At 45.5% G+C, this 20,856-nt stretch overlaps 1 protein-coding gene across 12 annotated transcripts in view; it reads right to left on the bottom strand.

The window, feature by feature from the left end:
* MAST2 (microtubule associated serine/threonine kinase 2) overlaps window positions 1–20,856 on the bottom strand; it is a 211,563-nt gene that overhangs the window by 6,939 nt on the left and 183,768 nt on the right. For all 12 annotated transcript variants that reach the window (XM_032877648.1, XM_032877658.1, XM_032877650.1 and 9 more), the window contains 8 exons: window positions 11,543–11,752; window positions 6,489–6,590; window positions 5,551–5,683; window positions 4,677–4,738; window positions 4,324–4,409; window positions 3,670–3,878; window positions 2,489–2,627; window positions 449–581 (listed from right to left, as the gene is read on the bottom strand). In XM_032877648.1, coding sequence (XP_032733539.1) covers window positions 449–581; window positions 2,489–2,627; window positions 3,670–3,878; window positions 4,324–4,409; window positions 4,677–4,738; window positions 5,551–5,683; window positions 6,489–6,590; window positions 11,543–11,752 — 1,074 coding nt within the window. The remainder of the gene's footprint in view (window positions 1–448; window positions 582–2,488; window positions 2,628–3,669; window positions 3,879–4,323; window positions 4,410–4,676; window positions 4,739–5,550; window positions 5,684–6,488; window positions 6,591–11,542; window positions 11,753–20,856) is intronic.

Here is a 20,856-nt window from a genome sequence, read left to right as displayed (position 1 = left end):
CTGTAGGGACTTGCGGACAGTTATCATCTGAACTGTTAAATCAGGAAACATCCAGAGGCTACTCTCAGGACGCTGGGTCACAGCCCAGTGGAAACTTCGAGCTGTGCTCCAAGAACAACAGACTCCAGAAGGGCCTTGCCCTTGACTGAGGATAGGAGGATCGGGACTCATCTCATGTTAGTCTCTTAGAGTAACAATGGTTATGTGACCTATTTTCTCTAAACCCTGAGGAAGATAATTTTGGATTTTATATCCATTATGATTCTTGAGGTCCACCCCATTTTCCAAATGTGCTACCTTATTTCAATGCCTCCCTGGAACCAAAAGTCGGAAAAGATAAAGGAGTTCCCAGTCTTAACATGTAGCCACGGGGTTAAGTATGTGGCCCCTCACCCCATATTCTGAAGTCTGGACCTCAACCCCCAAGGTCTCAACCATCCTTCCTTACCTGCTTGTCCAGGAACTCCCGGGCATCCTTTTCAATGTGACCCTCGTACAAGTTTGTTGTCAGGCTCATGAGGCCAATTTTAGAAAGGCCAAAGTCAGTAAGCTTGATGTGTCCCATGGATGTAATTAGGAGGCTGGGAAGTCAGAGACACAAAAGTATGGGGTTATTTCCTGGTTTTCCAAGAGTGCTGATTTTAGTATATGCCCAATTTTCCCGCTCAGGCTTTTATAGGCTTCCTGTGGGACTTAAGCAGGGTAGCTTCAGGAGGGAGACAGGCAGTTGTGAAAGAAAAGGTATCTCTGGCTTTGTGAGTTCTGCATTCTTCACAAGCAACTCACCTGCCTTTTGCCCATTCACCCAACTCATTACAGTTTGCTGTCCTCAAACCATATTCTCTGCTGGGGGCAGGTACCAGCTAGCTGAGGGACAGACTTGCTTCCACAGAGCAATTAGCCTCAGCCCACAGCTCTCGCCATACCCAGTCCCCTCTCCTCACCTGGGTGTCTCACCATACCCAGGCTCAGGGAGAGGGGAAAGGGGCACAGAATTGTGTGCCATGTCCACAGCTGGTTTTAAAGGAGGGCTAGTTGGGAGAAACCAGAGATAGGACTTCACAGAAAATGGTCTCTTTCTTCTCCAGTCACATACTCTGCCTGAGTCATTTCATTTCCTAACAAAGGCTTCACCCTGCCACTCCTTTATTCTATTATTCCCAAATCAGCATCTTCCCAAATATTATTCCCAAATCAGCATCTTGACTTCCTTTAAAATCTCTAGGCCTACTAACTGCCCAGAGGTCTTACAGCACTGTGAACTCGACCTGTCCAAAACAGAGCCACGCCTCCTAATGGATCCTCTTTGCAGAAAATGATTTGTTACCTCTGAGCTCTGTGATAAGGACCTTATTGATTATTTATATTCTGGCTCCTGAAAGGCCTTACAACAGAGTAACTAATAAAACAAAGTAGGTACGATTATCCACATTTTAAAGGGGGAGGAACAAAGAGGCCTGGAGGTTTAATGAACGGATCCAAGTTCACAGAGTTAACAAGTGGTCATTTGAACTCTGGTCTGTCTAGTGTCAAAGCCACTTTCCATGACAGAGGCTTATCCTCATGCACTAGTCCTGAGCTGGAAATCTGGAACATATCCCAGATTCCTGCTCCCTTTTCCTCTCCCACACCCATGCCCACCCCCACATTTTGGTTTCGTTTCTACGTCCTAACCGTTTCCCCTCTCTTCTGTACCCTGCAGGCGTGGTTGGCTTGGCCTGGTCTCCTGCAGCAGCCTCACCATCTCTCCGTTGGCAGAGTGATCTTGCTAAGCCTAAACCAAAATCTGAGCGTGTCATTCTATCACACCTCTGGCTAACAGGCCCTTTGAAGACTCGCTAGGACCGTTTACAATAAAATCCAAACCTAACAAAAAGACCCCTGATGATCTACTCCCTCCCTCTCTCTCCAGCCTCATCCCTTACCACTCTGACCAGTCAAGCATCCCTGTCTCCGCGCAGTGTACTAAGGTAGTTCCCAGCTTGCCAGCTCTCATACCTGTGTGCCTTTTCCAAATCCCGCTTCCTGGCTTTAGAAAGCTCCTCCCACCTTTCCCCACCTGACTAATGCCTTCTGAGAAGTAGCCTGTAGGCAGACAGCTGTTTCCCACACTAAAGTTCTGTAGGTCAGGGACTACCTTACAGCCCAGATAACAGTGCTTGGCCCAGACATGTCAGTAAATGTCAGAACACTCGTTCAGCAATCTCCTAGATGGTGCCAACTCTCTCCTGCTTGGTCTCTTTAGCAGAGCTCTTCAGGGGCTTTTACATGTCGCTGAGGCCTTACGAAGCCCCGGCCAGACTCGCAGGCAACAGGCTTTGCATCTGGGGCAGTCAGGGGCCAGAGAGCTAGGCCTGGACAGACACCCGCATGAGAACTGTTTTCAAACAGCCATTCTGGGACAGATTCAAATATGCTGTGTCTGCCTCCACTTATTTAGAGACCCAAGAGGGAGACCTCGGACTAGGGCCCCAGAGAGTGGGCGTACTTGTCAGGCTTGAGGTCACGGTGCACGATGCCGTAGTTGTGCAAGTACTCCAGGGCCAGCACGGTCTCCGCAAAGTACAGACGCACCATGTCCACAGGCAAGGCCCCGATGTTCTTCAACAGGGTGGCACAGTCTCCTCCTGCAACAAGCCCAGGACACTCTGAAGGAAGGACCCAGTTCCCTACTCAGGGTGGTCTCAGGCTTCCGGTCTCTGAGGCCTCGGGGACTCCCCTGGGGCTAGAGACCGGGAGTCTCGCTCTCCTGGTGCTGGGACAGGGGGGCAAACAGAATGTGGGGAGTCGCAGGCAGAAGTGAGTCTGCCAACGGCTGTCACAGCCACTCTTCAGGCCAGGGAGGGTAGGAAGCTGGGCCTTCATGCCTGTGAGGGGACTGGCAGGGGTGCAGTGAAGTGATTTCCGGGTGGGAGTCCTGCATATCACAAACACATCTGACTGAGCCTCCAGCGTTTGTCCACTTATGTCCTTCCTGTTGGCTATCCTTTGGTTTTTGAATAAGGCAACATTGTAAACTCCCAGCACGTACTCCCTGAATTAAAAGGAGAGTTTTGTTCAGTTTCAACTTCAAGACTTAGGCCAAGTGTCTCCGGAAGCTGCATCCAGCAGTGCGAAGGAAGAGTGAAGGTCACTGGGAAAGCTGTCATCTCTCCCCCAGTGGGCCCCGTGATGCTCTTCGACTCCATCCCCAAAGTATTTTGTGTGGTGTGCCCCCTTCAAGGGATGTCCCCTTCACAAGCCGTCCATCAGGACAGTGGCATTCCTCCCTCCTGCATGCCACCCTGGGCTTGCGTGGTCTGCTCCCTCCTTTGTTCCCGCCTGGGCCAGCCGTAGACAGCATCCAGGCTTTGCGGCACAGGCTTCTACAGCTGTGGGGTTGATGCATCCTGTCCCCAAAAGCCTCTCTTTGCACCTGACATGGACAGCCTCACGGCAGTTACTATCCCAGAAGCCTCTCCCTGGGCGGGGCAAGGAGACTTGTGCCCACCATGTGGCCCAGCCATGTGGCCGAACTGTCTCTGAGACCCTAAGGCAGAAACCAATGCCAAAGAGATAGGGAAGCTGGGCCCTGAAACGTCACCCCTATCTAAAGCTGCTGGTTGCAGCTCCGGGCCAGGCCTCACACAGTGCCTTGGCCTCCATGCCAGGCCACCTCTCCCCCAGTACCTTCAACATACTCCATCACCATGCACAGGTGGCGCTTGGTCTCAAAGGAGCAGAACATGCTGACCACAAAGGGGTTCTCGGCAAAAGTCAGTATGTCGCGCTCCACGAAGGCCTGCTGGATCTGGTTCCGAAGGATCAAGTTCTGCTTGTTGACCTTCTTCATGGCAAAGCGCTGCCGCGTGGACTTATGCCGCACCAGAAATACAGCCCTGGAAACACAGCCCATCCCATCTCCCACGGGCCCTCAGCACCTGGGCTGTGCTCCCTACCGCCCAGAGTGGGGCATCCAGACTGCCTCCTCTCCCACCTTATAAATGCACAGACCAAAGGAGCAGGGGTGTCCTTACTGATGAGAAGGATCTGGGCCTCCTACCCACAGAACTCTTCAATTTCCCAATACACCAAGTCCCAAGGACACAGTTCAACCCTTCCCCAGAGCTCAGCTAGAGGAGGACTGATACCAAGAGGACTGGGGACCTTGTCTGGGAAAGGAACAATGCCAGATGTCCTGTCTCTCCATGAGGCTTTGGGGAGGGAGAGGGCCTATGCTCAGGCAACTGCCACCCAGAGGACCGGGTATCATACACTTCTAGAAGGAAGAGCCCAAGGGCTGACTCAGCTCCAGTCTTGGCTACACATCACCCCTGCCTTTACCCATAGGCGCCATTGCTGATGAGCTTAATAGTTTCGAAGTCCTCTTCAGAGGGTGTCTTTTTAGATGTCAGAGATGCCCCACGGCCCTGGAAGACAAGAGCAAAGGCAGGAGGCAAGCATGCTCCTTAGAGCCCAGGTGCTCAGGGAAGCTGGAGGCCCAGCATCCGCTTAGCTCTTAGTCCTCGTACAGCCCCACCCAAGCTTCCTGATGCAGGAGCTGAGTGACTTCGGAAACAGCAGGTGCAACCATCCACTCCCCATCCTGCTCTCAGATGTCCTCTCCAAGAGGACTTGCGCCCTCTGCTTCAGAGGGCCCAGCCTCCGGGATTGGGGTAGGAGCTCAAGGTCTTTACCTCCACTGAATCATCTGTCTCTGGAGTGTCAGGACTGTCATAGCTGCTCAACTGGGCCATTTCTAGAAACAAAGCAAGGGCACAAGAGAAATGTGTGTACAGCGATGTCAGACATTCCGACAGTCCCCTCAGAGCACACAATGGCACGTACAAGGTGGGCATTTGGATCTCCTGCATCAGACTGGGTACAAATCTGGTCCTGTGGCTCTCTCCCCAGAGCAGTCACAGCTTTTGGACCTGTCTGCCAAATAATAGTGCCACTCCTATTTCTAGAAGCCCAGTGCCATTCACAAGGCCTGGCAAATTTTAAAAAGCTTCCTTCAAATTTAGGACAATTCCTGGAAAATAGAGCCAAAGGCGGGGCTATCGGTCTGTATCCCACTCCACCGGTGAGGTTGGGAAGCAGGGAAGGTGGATGAAAAGAGACCAGGGACTTAGAAGCCCAGGGTTCCTGCGGGAACATGGTTGAACCCTGGAGCACGGAGAGATCTGCTCAAGCCTGGGTTGGGACCCCACCGAAGTCACAGAAGGGCCAGTAAGGTGGCAGAAGGGGAGGTTAGCATGCACAGGAGGTGGCCATTTTTGAAAATGCAATTGTGGTCCTTTGTTGTTGACCTCTTTTGACATTAGGTTCTAAATCCAACCCAGCAGGGCTCATGGCAATCCGGGTTGGGTTATACCAGATGGATGTGTAAACCAATTTGAAGGAGGAGCTGCACCATGACAGAGAAGATGGGGTTCCTCCGACTGCCCCAAGGCCCCTGGCGCTGCATTGTGTCCATGTCCGATCTAAGCCTCTTCTTCAAGTGGCTTCCCTGCCGTGCGAGCTTGTTGGCTGTGGGGTGTGTCTGCAGCCACGAGGCAGCATGCTCACCCTCTAGGGGATCCCGTGTGAGGCCCAGTTGACTAACGATGTAGCGGGGAATGTCACATTTAATCCCTTGTCCCTCTTTGGCATGGCCCTCGGCTGCTTCTAACAGGTGGTAGAACTCTTCAGGGTCAAACTCCTGCACCAGGGGAGAGAGGCAGTCAGTGGTGAGGGCTACAAGGGAAGGCCTCTTTGGTGTTGACAGCACATGCCCCGAGCATGATGAAAAGGACTTTTTCTTTGTGATGGGACACCCTTGCCCCCGAATGCCCAGAAGCTTCATGATTCAGGGATCATAAGAATGGGGACAAAGCCGTCTTCCAGGTCAGCTCCAGACTGGACAGCCTAAGCATATGCTGTCTTCCCGACAATAAGAACAAGACCTTTTATTTGTTTTCAAGATAGCTCAGCCTGTTGACCTGGTCCAAAGCCTCCTGCCAGCCACACACACACACACACACACACACACACACACACACACGCGTACACCTGCCTTCAGATATTTACCGGCACCCCCTGTGTACTAGGGGCTAGAGAGCCGTGAGGTCAGTACAGCAGTCCTGTCCCATCGGAGGCACTAAGAGACTAACTGCACGACAGAGGGAGCACCTCAGGATCAGGGACTCTGCTTTGTTCGTGTCTGTATCCCCAGCACCTGCCCTAAAGTAGGTGCTCAGTCAAGTGCTGGGTATGGTGAAGTGAAGGACATGCCAAGGGGACTGTTCCATGCTCCTGACAGCCCAGACCCCCACTCACCTGGGGCCTGCTGGCTGTGAGGGGGCCAGACTAATACTCCTCAGGAGCAGCCATTTTCCTCACAGGAACTGGTCTGGGCCCCCACATTGGCAGATCATATTAAATAAGGATTACGGCAGTTTTGCTGGTAGTAGGATACTTCCGCTCCACGCCCCACCCCCTCCCAACCTTCCCGGGAGTGCGCTCACCAGGCATTCCAGGAGTCGAGCTGGGCGGGCAATGACAATCATCAGCTTCTTTACCAGCTGCATCACGAAAGCCACTTCTGAACTCTCTGAGCGCTCGTGAGCCTGTAGGGAAGACAAAGGTTGGTGAAGCAATCCACGGGCACAGCATGGCGGGGCTAATGCTGGCTGGGGCTGGGCAGAGCTGGCTCTGGGGAGAAACGGTGGGGTGGTACAGAGACTTCTACAAAATGAAGAAGTTAGAGAAAGCTAATGCACCGTGACAGGGAGCTCTAGGACACTACATGACACCACGGGATGTCACAGAAACACGTGCTTTTATCTGTTCCTCCATCCAGACCCCAGCTCAAGGGGGCAACTCTCATGGGAGCTTTCACTGTTCACTTCCCAACCCAGGCAGAATGTCAGGAACAGAAAGACTTCAAAGCAGGAGGGAGGCGAACCGATATCATTTTAGAAAGATCACTCTGGCTGTGGTGTGGACAGTGCACGGAAGAGTGCAAGCCGAAAAGGGGGAAAAAAATCCATGAAGGGGCTACTGAAGTAACATGCATGAGAAAGCCAGAAAGCCCCGCAGGAAGGATGGAGAGAAAGACACAGCCTGGGGCCATTTCTGCGGTGGAGGACTGAGTAGACCTGGGGGCTGGAAGAAGCAAGAAGAGAAGGGAAATGCAGCGACAAGTTCAGGGGCATTTCAGCGAACCCACAAATGAAACAAATATAAGAAGGTAAGTAGTCCGGGTAAGGGCGGTGGAAAAGCTCTGTTTTGCACGTGCAGAGTTTGAGATGCCTATACTAACCTATACTAGATACTTCCTTGGGTATCTACCCAGCCCAGGAGCCTTTCTCCTTTTTATGGAAACCGCTCTGACATCTAGCAGCTACACCTGGATTGGGTGGCTGCCCCTTCCAGCCCACCTCCAGGAGCTGACCAGTGTGGATGAGTCTCCTGTGAATTTAAAAATGGATGGAAAGACAACTGTTAATATCAGCGTGGCAGGACCATATAAGCTACTGCTGGGTGAAAAGGGATGGCTGCATCTACCAAAGACACAGAGGAAAACGGCATGAGAGCACAGTGACCACTTCCTGAGCTTCCCCCAGCTTCTGGTTTCTGGTTTTGGTCCCTCACGGCCCGGTTGTATTCGTCTTCAATTCTTGAAGACCCACTCTTTTCATCTTGGTAGTTAGTTTCCCTTCCTGCTTAAACTACTCTGAGCTGGCTCGCTATTACTAGCAACCGAAGAATACAAGCCGACCTGCCAAGCCGAAGGGGAATCCTCTTTCTGAAGCCGGAGCTGAAGAGAACCGGGACTGGAGGAATGCAGTCAGGTGGGTGGGCTCAGTGTGTGGGCGACAACGGGAGACACAGAAGGAAATGAAGCTGTCAAGGAGAGCATGAAGGAGGAGGAGGAGAACCGATTCGCAGGGTGGTGCCGTGCGGAGCACCAGCATTTAATACTTTTTTTTTTTTTTAAAGGTGTTTTTTTTTTTTTTTTTTACGTAATCTCTCATCCAACATGGGGCTTGAATTTACAACCCTGAGATCAAGAATTGTGTGCTCTTCCAACACGAACACCAGCATTTAAGAGCTGGGCAGAGTAGGAACTCGTAAAGGGGCAGCAAGACTGTAAGACTGGAGAGAACAGTGTCATGGCCCCTGGGGGGAAAAGGGGCCAGGAGAGGTATTCGTGGTGCAGAGCTCTGCGGAGTTGTGAAGACAGATGAGGATAGAAGGAGGCCACAGGATCTTTTCGGCAATTGGTCGATTTGTTCCTTGGGGAATTTTGCCTGAAACAGTGTTAGAGGAATGGTGGGAAGGGAAAGTAGAAGGCAGAAGACCAAGCAGCGAACAGGTTGTTAGGAAAGAATAATAGCAAATGAGGACCATTTAAAAAAAAATTGGTTATGATATGAAGAGAGACGCTGGGCACTTGGTAAATAGAATAAATGAGTTTTATTCTTTTAAGATTTAGCCCAAATATCAACTGTGAGTCTTCATCTAGGTTCTCTGGCTGTACCCCACCCCTCACCAAACACGCAAGAACCAGAAGTAACTGCTCCCCTTTCTATGTTCTGTTGCTCATATCACTTGGTACCACGTGTCGTTTCTTAACTAGTTGTCCGCCTCTCCAGCTACACGGTAGAGCCTCATGAGACCTCGTGAGACGGGGGCTCCTTTTCTTCCCTTATGTGCTAAGACCAGCACAGGGCCTTTTACATAGAGGATGTCGATGTTTGTTGATGGGAGTGTTTGAAGAGATGATCTCAGGCTCTGGAGTAAGACAAACCTGGGTTTGGGTTCTAGCTCTGCTGTAAGAAAAGAGTTACGGTGGGCTCACCCAGCCTCTTTTAAAAGCTTTGGTTTCCTCATCTGTGGATTTGGTGGTGGTGCGAAGATTACATTAAATTAAATGAGATCCTGTATTGCCTGATAACTGAGTGCGCTATAAATGATAGTGATTTTATTTCCAATGTAAATCTTACCTGCCATTTTCCGAATTAAAACCATTCAGTAATTTCCCCATTGCCTTTGTGATAAGACCTAAGTTCCTCATAGATATACTTCAGCCTTTGCCCCTCCTCCCAACCTCTCCCATTCTGACTCTTCAAATTCATCCACCAACTTTTCCCTGCAGGCATCCCTCACCTAGTCATACCAAACTACTTCATCTGTGATTTCTGGAATGTACCTAGTTCCTCTGTGCCTCTCACAAGTGGCTGGATTCCAGAGGCTGGCTAGTACCAGCTCCTGGTGGGCAGACTGACCCTAAGTGGTTGTTCCCGTGAATCCTTTGATTACTCTCATGTTACATTTACTATTTACATTTGCTTTGTTGTACACAGGTTTGTAAATATTATTGCCTAAGATATTTGTATATAACTTGGGCTCTGTAGCTTTTTTAATTCAAAATTCACATGTTAATGACTTATGATGGTGGTCTACTATGGGCATTATGTAGTTAAAAAAGAAAATACTTCCCCTCAAAAAAATTTTTAATGCGGAAATGATAAATTTCACAGAAAACAGTAAAGGAAAAAAGAACAACAAAAAACTTTTCCTAAGTCTGGTGAACTCCTACCTACACATCAAGACTCAACTTTTCACAAACCTTCCATGCAGAACTGTGCTCAGAACAGACCTCGACTATTCAGTGCTCCTCAGTCATGATCACTATAATACATAAAAGTGAGATAATTCACGTAGAGGGCTCAGGGCGGTGTCGCCACACAGTACACTCCAATAAACGATAGGTGTTCTTTCCACTTGTTGATGGGCCTGTAACCCCACTCGAAAGCAAATTCCTTGAGCTGGAACATGGAATGAGCTTTTTTACGCATCCCTAGGACCCAGCACATCAGGGAATGGATGAATGCATTGGCTCCGTATTCAGTGCTCTTACTGCACAACCTACTCCCGGGGCAGGGTGGGGTGTGGGGTATGGGGTCACGAGTCTCGGAAAATGCCTGAAGGTTTTGGGCAAGGCTCTGACTTTAGCATTTCAGAAGATCAATCTTAGATATACAAGCAACCGGGGAAGTCACTCCAGCTCGATCCTTTACCTAAGGCCACAGTCCTGGATTCCTATCCACAGTCAGAAAGTTACTCTTGAACAGAAACCAAGAGCTGCTAGGGAATTGCATGTGAATTTAGTGTGCTCAAGTCATAATTTTACAAGATTTGAATTTAAGCATTACTCTTGAAATCAGGAAAAAAAGTGCATTTTTGTAGAAGGAAGCACTTTTTCATCTATTAAATCAAAACTTTCCTCACTGTGACTCTTGCCCACTGGGTTAACAGGCCTTTTAGAGGACAGGGAACAATCTGCTACCTATTATGTATGAGAAATCTTCCATATTTGACAGCAATAATCATGGCCATCTTTAGTCATCTTTTCTCTAGATTCAACTGTTTCCTAATTAAAAACAAAACAACTCCTCGCTCCTAATTTCTAGACTAACACACTGAAGTCCTGTTTGATCAACAGCTCTGGGTTCTCAGCTCAGTTGTTAGGACACCAGAGCAAAGTCAAGTGCCTGGAGGTAATAGGGGTCTGAATTAGGAAATACTCTAGTACACGAAGGGGCACATGTTCTCCCCACTGTACCCCACTGGTGTAATACGAGGCAAATGTGATTTGAGGGGAGAAGGCAACGGACGCCTTACTGTAGAGATGAAGAGGAAAGCAAACCCTGGAGCAGGAACTCATTGTATGGGGCACCTGGGGGGGGCTCAGTCGGTTGAGTGTCAGACTCTTGGATTTGGCGCAGGTCATGATCTTGGGGTCCTGGGATTGAGTCCTGTGTCAGGCTCACACTCAGCACAGAGTATGCTTGGGATTCTTTTCCCCTCCCTCTCTGTCTGCTCCTTCCCCACCATTCATGTGCGCTCACGTGCTCTCAAATACATAAATAAAATCTAAAAAACAAACAAACAAACAAAAAAAAAACCAAAAAACCTCACGGTATACTCTGGTCTTGACCATCTCTGGGTTACTTTATCTCTAGCCTCCCAAGACGTCTTTTCACATTGGGGAGAATCATGTCTCTAAACACCTAAATCCCTACCAGCAAACTTCTCACCATGTAAATACAAAATGTCAGCAAACGGATAAACCCACAGTGCAAGACCTGGCTGGTTTTCCCTGGGGTTAGTGGAAGCAGTCTGAAGGCTCTGCTTACCCCAGTATTTCCACTAGAAGAGAACCCACCACAGTCACTGGGGCCGCTTTTAGGCTTTGGGTTACAAACATAGTCAAGTATTTATGAATATTACCAATGTTGGAACCTCAGGCAGAGTTAAGTGGGATCATAAAAAAAGCCCACAGAACTGAGTTCTTTGGATACCAAACAGGTTTCTCTTCGTGATGCAAGGGACTGAGGAGGAACCGAAGTCCATCAGCACCACCCTTGGGGGTAAGCCCTGCATATGAGCAAGGAGGTGACAAGCTGGCTAAGAAAACTGGAAACACCATTAATGCCCTTCTCTTAGCTTGGAATAAATAATCCACTACCTCACGGAGGATGTATCAGGGTTCCAGCACAAGGACACTCACATCTTGTAGAAGTTTCTCTAAATTCTCTTGAAGTTCATAGAAGTAGTGTGATGTAATGAGACGATTGCGGGATTTATCCAGGCAGTCTCGGGCCATCTCAATCACCTGATGATGAATAAAGCTCAAGGTTCCATCTGCCAAGGGCAGCACACTGTCTGGAGTGTTGGAGGAAATAAATTCTGCAAGACGCTCTTCCATTTGCGCGGTGGCCTGCAAATAAAAGCAGGAAAAGTGACACTTCCCTTCTAGTTGCAGCTTAGTCGGGAGCTCAGCCTGAGGATAAGCTCTGTGATCCTGGTTTCCTGATGCTGCATTTGGGGAACCTGACGGCTACACACATGATAAGATGACCCTTAAGTCAAATCAAAACAGCCAAGGGCTGTTCAGTGGGTTAAGCGTCCAACTCTTTTGGTTTCGGCTCAGTTGTGTGATCTCGGGGTTGTTAGATCAAGCCCCGCATGGGGAGTGGGGAGTCTGCTTCTCCTCTCCCTTTGCCCCTCACCTCCCTCATGTACTGTCTGCCTCTGTCTCTAAAATAAATAAACAAATCTTTAAAACAAACAAAAACATTATAGTCCAGGCCCTCTCTCATCTGGCCTTGTTTTTCTACCCCACTCCTTGGAGGGTGTGCTCTTTTGCTCTGAGGACCTGGAAGTGGTTGCTGCTCCCCACCCTCACCCCCCACCCCCCACCCTTTAATGCGCTGCCTCAGGCCTGTTGATGTTGTTCCCTGTGTGTGGCTCCTTCACCTGCCAGGCCAGCCTGGCAAACTCCTAGAAATCCTTCCAATTTCAGTTCCCACATCGTCTGTCTCTCCTGAGAAGTCTTTGATTCCTCCAGGCCACCTAGGATTTCCTTTCCTCTGTGCTGCCTCTGGCCCTCCCAACTGCATAATCTTACTGCATGGACACTGCTGCTTTCTAAAGACTTCTCTGCACTGGAAATTTCACGTCAGAGAGAATTAGATTTATCTCAGGAGCCTCTTACTTGACCTTAGGACCCAACTGGACTAAGCAGATGCTCAAACAGTGTTTACTGAAGGTGTGAACCTGCCTCTTCATGGACCTGGACCCTCAGCAGGGCAGAAGAGGTGTCTGGCTCAGAAGCTTCTCAGGGACCTAACTGCATAGTCATGCCAAATGATAAATTACACCAGTTAACAAGTTTCTGGCTGCCTATCTAGGACTTGGCCATCTTTCCTTTGCCACTAGGGGGCAATTTCTGATTTCCAGTGTGTGTTCAGGGGTGTGTGTGTGTGTGTGTGTGTGTGTGTGTGTTTGCGCGTTCGCGTGTGTGTATGTGTGTGAGATATTTTCACCATAAGCATTTTTGCTACATTTTTACTGCATAACTAATTGGCCATAAAGCAATTTTGCTGTAAAGGAAAACAATAACTGGTTGACAGTTTCATTTGGCAGTTTGGTTTCATTTCTCCAATGATGCAGTCAGTACTCTCATTCTTCATACAAATCCTAGCCTTCGTAACAGTCTACACAGTGGCTCAGAGTTTTGAACCCACATTTCCCATAGAATCTGGAACGTCTATAAATGGACATGTGACAATATGCTAAGGACAAACAAAAGCATGGAAAGCTTTCACAACGCAACACAAGGCTTAGTTATAAATACGCATTCTCGTGAGGTGCCTGTGTGGCCCAGTCAGTTAAGTGTCCGGCTCTTGGTTTTGGCTCAGGTTGTAATATCAGGCCCGCACTGGGCTCTGCACTTGGCTTGGAGTCTGCTTAAGGCTCTCCCTCTTTCTCCCTCTGCTGCTCCTGCTCATGCTTGCTCTATCTCAAATCAATCAATCTTTTAAAAAAAATAAGTATCCTTGTATGTAGAAACTAATACTTAATGAAGGATGAAATTTTGGTGAAAAAAGAAAAAGTGCGAAGCCAAGCAAGATGATGAATCACAAGCAAACCCAAAATGTCTAATATTATAACCATAAGACTTTGAAGACAAGTGCAGAGGTACAATCAAAAATCAAAATAAAATCAGTTATTTGTGCTGTATTGCCATGAATCTATACTATACATTTTGAACGTATTGAAATATTTCGTATTTTGCAATAGCCTTTTAATTTTGTTATTCTTTTTTTGTTTCATTATGCCTTTCTAATGAATGTCCTTCATTTATTTTGGGGGACCTTGGGTTTTACAGCAGAATTGCCTAGTAGCCAATTAGTTATGTAGTGAAAGTGTTTATGTGAAACCATCTAGAGCCACGAATATAAACACGTATCTAAGTATATGTGCACACAGGTATATGGTGTGTGAAGAGAGAGAGACAGGGGGAGGGAAGAAGGATGGAAGAAAAGGAATCTTTTTTTTTTTTTTTAAGATTTTATTTATTTATTTGACAGAGATCACAAGCAGGCAGAGAGGCAGGCAGAGAGAGAGGAGAAAGCAGGCTCCCCTCAGAGCAGAGAGCCCGAAGTGGGGCTTGATCCCAGGACCCTGGGATCATGACCCGAGCCCAAGGCGGAGGCTTTAACCCACTGAGCCACCCAGGTGCCCCCAAGAAAAGGAATCTCAATACATTTTCTCTAAGGGTGCATCTTAACATTGACGGAGACATCCACACAAAGCACATGCAATGCTAGAATGACAATACTATACGTAACACATGAGGAGAAGGACGAAACATGTGAGGTGCATTTTAAACACTACATACTCCTAAACTTTAAAAAAAAAATTCTTCATTTAAATTCAATTCAGTTAACCTATAGTCTATTATTAGTTTCAGGGGCAGAATTTAGTGATTTATCCGTTGCACGTAATACCCGGCGCACGTTACATCACATGCCCTCCTCATTGCCCATCACCCACGTCCCCTTCCCCTCACCCACCTCCCTTCCAGCAACCCTCCTTTTGTTTCTTATAGTTCAGCATCTCTTTTGGTTTGCCTCTCTATTTTCATCTGATTTTTCCTTCCCTTCCCCTCTGTTCATCTGTTTTGTTTCTTAAATTTCACATGAGTAAAATTATATGGCATTTGTCTTCCTCTGACTAACTTATTTCACTTAACGTAATACACTTTGGTTCCATCCACATCATGCAGGTGGCAAGATTTCATTCTCTTTCATGGATGAGTAATATTCCATTGTATATAAATACGACATCTTCTTTATCTATTCAACTGTCATTGGACATCTGGGCTCTTTCCATAGTTTGGCTATTGTGGACATTGCTGCTATAAACACCGGGGTGTCATGTGTCCCTTCAAATCACTACATTTGTATCCTCTGGATAAATACCCAGTAGTGCAATCACTGGGTTGTAGGGTAGCTCTATTTATAACTTTTTTGAGGAACCTTCTTACTGTTTTCCAGAGTGGCTGCACCAGTTTGCATTCCTACCAACAACCCAAGAGGGTTCCCCTTTTTCTGCATCCTTGCCAACATCTGTTGTTTCCTGACTTGTTAATTTTAGCCATTCTGATTGGTGTGAGGTAGTATCTCATTGTGATTCTGATTTGTATTTCCCTGATGCCAAGTGAGTGATGTGGAAAATTTTTTTAAATGTGTCTTTTGGCCATTTGTATGTCTTCTTCACAGAAATGTCTGTTCATATCTTCTGCCTATTTCTTAACCGGATTTTTTCGGTTCTTTGGGTGTTGAGTTTGAGAAGTTCTTTATAGATTTTGGATACTAGACCTTTATCTGATGCAGCATTTGCAAATATTTTTTCCCATTACGTAGATTGCCTTTAGTTCTGTTGACTGTTTCTCTTGCTATGCAAGAGCTTTTTATCTTGATGAAGTCCCAATAATTCATTTTCCCCTTTGTTTCTCTTGCCTTTGGAGACATGTCTAGCAAGAATTTGCTGTGGCTGAGGTCAAAGAGGCTGCCACCTGGGTTTTTAGCATTTAAAATCCCACCTGGGATTTTAGCTAAATCCCACCTGGGTTCTTCCTCTAGGATTTTGATGGACAACTGTCTCAGATTTAGAGGTCTTTCATTCATTTTGTGTCTATTTTTGTGTGTGGTGTAAGGAAACGGTCTAGTTTCATTCTTCTGCACGTGGCTATCCAATTTTCCCAACACCATTTGTTGAAGTGACTGTCTCTTTTTCATTGGATATTCTTTACTGCTTTGTCAAAGATTAGCTGACCACAGAGCTAAGGATCCACTTCTGGATTCTCTAGTCTATTTCACTGCTCTCTGTGTCTGTTTTTGTGGCAGTACTATACTATCTTGATGATTATTACACCTTTGTAGTACAGTTTGAAGTCCAGAATTGTGATGCCTCCAGCTTTGGTTTTCTTTTTCAACATTGCTTTGGCTATTTGGGATCTTTTCTGGTTCCATACAAAATTTAAGATTGTCTATTCGAGCTCTGAAAAATGCTGATGGTATTTTGATAAGGATTGCATTGAATGTGTAGATTGCTTTAGGTAGCACAGACATTTTCACAGTATTTTTTCTTCCAATCCATGACCATGGAATATTTTTCCATTTCTTTGTGTCTTCTTCAATTTCTTTCATGGGTGTTCTATAGTGTTCAGAGTACAGATCCTTTTACCTCTTTGGTTAGGTTTATTCTTAGGTGTCTTATGGGTTTTGGTGCAATTGTAAATGGGGTTGATTCCTTGATTTCTCTTTCTTCTGCTTCATTGTTAGTGTATAGAAATGCAATTGACTTTTGTGCACTGATTTTATATCCTGCAATTTTGCTGAATTCCTCTATCATTTCTAGCAATTTTCTGGTGGAGTCTTTTGGGTTTTCTAAATAGATTATCGTGTTGTCTGTGAAGAGTGAAAGTCTGACTTCTTCTTTACTGATCTGGATGCCTTTTATTTCTTTCTGTTGTCTGACTGCCAAGACTAGGACTTACAGTACTAGGTTGAACAACCGTGGTGAGAGTGGACATCCCTGTCATGTTCCCGACCTTCCTTAGGGGAAAAGCTTTGTTTTTCCCCATTGATGATGATATTTGCTGTGGGTTTTCTGTGTATGGCTTTTATGATATTGAGGTATGTTCCCTCTATCCCTCCACGGTGGAGAATTTTTATCAAGAAAGGATGCTAAATCTTGCCAAATGCTTTTTCTGCATTTACTGAGAGGATCATATAGTTCTTGTCCTTTATTTATGTAGTATATCATACTGATTGATAGGCGAATGTTGAACCACCCTTGCTGCCCAGGAATAAATCCCACTAGGTTGTGGTGAATAATCCTTTTAATGTACTGTTGGATACTACTAGTTATTATCTTGGTGAGAATTTCTGCATCCGTGTTCACCAGGGATACTGGTCTGTAATTCTCCTTTTTGGTGGGATCTTTGTCTGGTTTTGGGATCAAGGTAATGCTGGCCTCACAGAAGGAGTTTGAAAGTTTTCCTTCCGTTTCTCTTTTTTTCCTTTGCCAAAAGGCTGACTTTTAATATTGAATTCTCAGAAAGTATTAATTTTTTAAAAAGATTTTATTTATTTGACAGAGATCCCAAGTAGGCAGAGACGCAGGCAGAGAGAGGAAGAGAGAGAGAGAGAGAGAGAGAGAGGGAGAGAGGGAAGCAGGCTCCCCACTAAGCAGAGAGCCCTATGCAGGGCTTGATCCCACGACCCTGTGATCATGACCTGAGCCCAAGGCAGAGGCTCAACCCACTGAGCCACCCAGGTGCCCCAGAAAGTATTAATTTTTCAAAATTTTATTTTTTAAATTTCTTGTCAGTGTACCAGAATTCATTGTTTATGTACCACACCCAGTGTTCTGTGCAATACATGCCCTCCATAATACCCACCATGAGGTTCACCCAACCTCCCACCCCCTGCCCCTTCAAAACCCTCAAATTGTTTTTCAGAGTTCATAGTCTCTCATGATTCATCTCCCCCTCCAATTTCCCCCAACTCCCTTCTCCTCTCCATCTCCCCATGTCCTCTGTGTTATTTCTTATGCTCCACAAATAAGTGAAACCATATGATAATTGACTCTCCCTGCTTGGCTTATTTCACTCAACATAATCTCTTCCAGTCCCGTCCATGTTGTTACAAAAGTTGGGTATTCATCCTTTCTGATGGAGGCATAACACTCCGTAGTGTACATGGACCACATCTTCCTTATCCATTCGTCTGTTGAAGGGCATCTTGGTTCTTTCCACAGTTTGGCGACTGTGGCCATTGCTGCTATGAGCATTAGGGTACAGATGGGCATTTCTATTTTTTGAAACAGTTTCAGAACAATAGGTATTAATTCTTTAAACTCTTGGTAAAATTCCATTGGGAGGCTCTCTGGCCCTGGACTCTTGTTTTTTTGGGTATTTTTGATTACTGATTCAATTTCTTTGCTGGTTATGGGTCTGTTCAGGTTTTCTACTTCTTCCTGTTTCAGTTTTGGTAGTTTATATATTTCTAGGAATGCATCCATCTCTTACAGACTGCCTAATTTGTTGGCATATAATTGCTCATAATATTCTCTTATAATTGTATTTCTTCAGTGTTGGTTGTGATTGCTCCTCTTTCATTTATGATTTGATTTATTTGGATCCTTTCTCTTTTCTTTTTTGGTAAATCTGGCTAGGGGTTTATTCATCATCAATCTGTTCAAAGAAACAGCTCCTAGTTTAGTTGATCTGTTTCACTGTTTTGTTTTGTTTTGTTTTTTTAATTCTATGTCATTGACTTTTGCTCTAATCTTTATTATTTATCTTCTCCTGCTGGATTTAGGCTTTATTTCCTGTTCTTTTTCCAGCTCCTTTAGGTGTAAGCTTATGCTGTGTATTTGAGACTTTTCTTGTTTCTTGAGGAAGGCCTATATAGCCATACTTCCCTCTTAGGACTGCCTTTGGTCCATCCCAAAGGTTCTGAACTGTTGTGTTTTCATTTTCATTTGCTTCCATATGTTTTTTTTAAATTTCTTTAATTTTTTGGTTGACCCATTCATTTTTTAAAAATTTTTAAAAAGATCTTATTTATTTATTTGACACAGAGAGAGAGAGAGCAAGAGAGAGAACATAAGCAAGGGGAGGGAGAGAGAGAGAAACAGGCTCCTCACTGAGCAGGGAGACCAATGGGGGACTTGATCCCAGGACCTTGGAATCATTACCTGAGCCAAAGACAGACGCTTAACTGACTGAGCCAAACAGGGGTCCCTGGATCTTGTTTTTTAAATCCATTCTGACACCCTGTGTCTTTTGATTGGAGCATTTAGTCCATTTACATTCAGAGTAATCACTGAGAGATATGAATTCAGTGCCGCTGTATTACCTGTAAAGTCAATGCTCCTGTAGATTGTCTCTATTCCTTTCTGATCTTTGTTACTTTTGTACTTTCTGCTCAAAGGATCTCCTTTAGTATTTCTTGCAGGGCTGGTTTAGTGTTCACAGATTCCTTTAGTTTTTGTTTGTCCTGGAAACTCTTTCTCTCTCTCTCCCTTTCCGAATGACAGCCTTACTGGATAAAGTATTGTCAGCTGCATATTTTTCCCACTTAGCACATTGAATATATCATGTCTGTCTTTTCTGGCCCACCATGTCTCTGTGAACAGGTCTGCTACCCACATGTGTCTACCCTTGTAGGTTAAGGACCTCTTGTCTGAAGCTGCTTTCAGGATTTTGTCTTCATTGAAATTTGCAAGCTTCACTATTATATGCTGAGGTTTTGACCTACTTTAATTGATTTTGAGGGGGGCTCTCTGTGTCTCCTGAACTTGAAATGCCTGTTTTCTTTCCTCAGAATAGGAAAGTTCTATAATTTGTTCAAATAAACCTTCTGCCCCTCTCTCCCGCTCCACATCTTCTGGGACCCCTATTATCTGGATATTATTTTGCTTCCTGGAATTGCTGAATTCTCTAAGTTTCCCTTCATGATCCAGTAGTTTTCTTTCTCTCTTCTTTTCAGCTTCCTTATTTTCCATCATTTTATCTTCTATATTACTGACTCACTCTTCTGCCTCATTCATTCTCATTTTTACAGCCACCATTTACGACTGCATCTTGGTAATTCTATAGTGTCTTCTATGCTTTTTTCAAGCCCAGCTAGTATTTTTATAATCATTTTAAATTCTAGTTCAGACATCTTACTTATATCTCTATTGATTAAATTCCTGGCAATGAGTAATACCTCCTGTTCTTTTTTTTGGGGTGAATTTCATTTTATCCAGAAAAAAAAAAAAAAAGAATAGAAAAAAAAATAACAACAACAGAAAACAAAACAAAACAGAACAAAAACAAAAACAAAACAAAACAAGAAAAAAAACCCAAACAAGAAACAAAACAAAACAAAAAACTAGATCCTGGGTGTGTTTTGGTCTGCTTATTTTAAGGAAGTAGATCCCAGATAGGAAAGAAGGAAAAACTTATATATATAAACAAAATAAAATACAGATACTTATATATATACAAAATAAAATACAATGCAACACAAAATAAATATATATAATGTACATATTTAAAATTTTTAAATTTAAAAAGAATTGAAAAAAAATAAGTAAAAAAAAAATACTGAAAGACTAAAGTATTAAAAAAACCAAAACAATAAATACTATATATATAAAGCTGAAGGTCTGCAGCCATCTATGATCAGTAAACTTGATGTGAGCCAGTTGTTCAAGCTGCTCTTTTGGGAGAGGGGACACTAATTCTCAGATGTACTTGCCCTAGTAGAAATTTGCCTTCAGTGCAAAGGGAGTCAAGGCTTGGTGTAAGCAGCTCGGGATTCTACTATGTGGTGCTGTTTTGCTCCCTGAAGGCTTTCAGCACCAACGGGAGGGATAAAAATGGAGGCTGATCTCTAGCCCCAGAGCTGAAAGTTCATGCTCCCTTCACCAACTCTTTGGTGAGCCCTCACAGAAAAGCAGTCAATCACTCTTGTCTCTCAGGTTTTCCTCAGAATTCTGTGCTCACCTGGCCTGTGCCTGAGTGTTTTCATCTCAAGCACATGGGTGAGTTTCAAAACCCCATTTTTTTTTTTTTAAGATTTATTTACTTATTTGAGAGAGAGCATGAGCAAACAAAGGGAGAAGAAGAAGACTCCCCACTGAGCTGGGAGCCCTAGGCAGAGCTCGATCCCAGGATCCTGAGATCCTGACCTGAACCAAAGGCAGACACTTAACTGACTGAGCCACCCAGGCACCCCTCAAAACTCCAGCTTTTATGGACACCTGTAGCATGGACCAGTGCTCTTTCTCCCAGGGGAGGGCGGGGGTCCTCCCCTTCCTTCTCCCTTTTGCTGGATGGTCCTCTGTCAGGAAAGCGGTCCCATGATTGCACAGCAGTTCACAGTTTATGGCAACAAAGAGCAGAAAGCCGGCACCTAGACTCGCTGTTTCTAGCCATTTTCACCACTCTTGTGCCTGGGAACTCTGCCACACTCA

This window comes from Lontra canadensis, unplaced genomic scaffold (genome assembly GCF_010015895.1).
Source record: "Lontra canadensis isolate GAN:19392208 unplaced genomic scaffold, GSC_riverotter_1.0 scaffold60, whole genome shotgun sequence".
Lineage (NCBI taxonomy): Eukaryota > Metazoa > Chordata > Mammalia > Carnivora > Mustelidae > Lontra > Lontra canadensis.
Note: the sequence above shows the minus strand (reverse complement) of the source record. Positions and strands in the feature narration are given on the sequence as shown.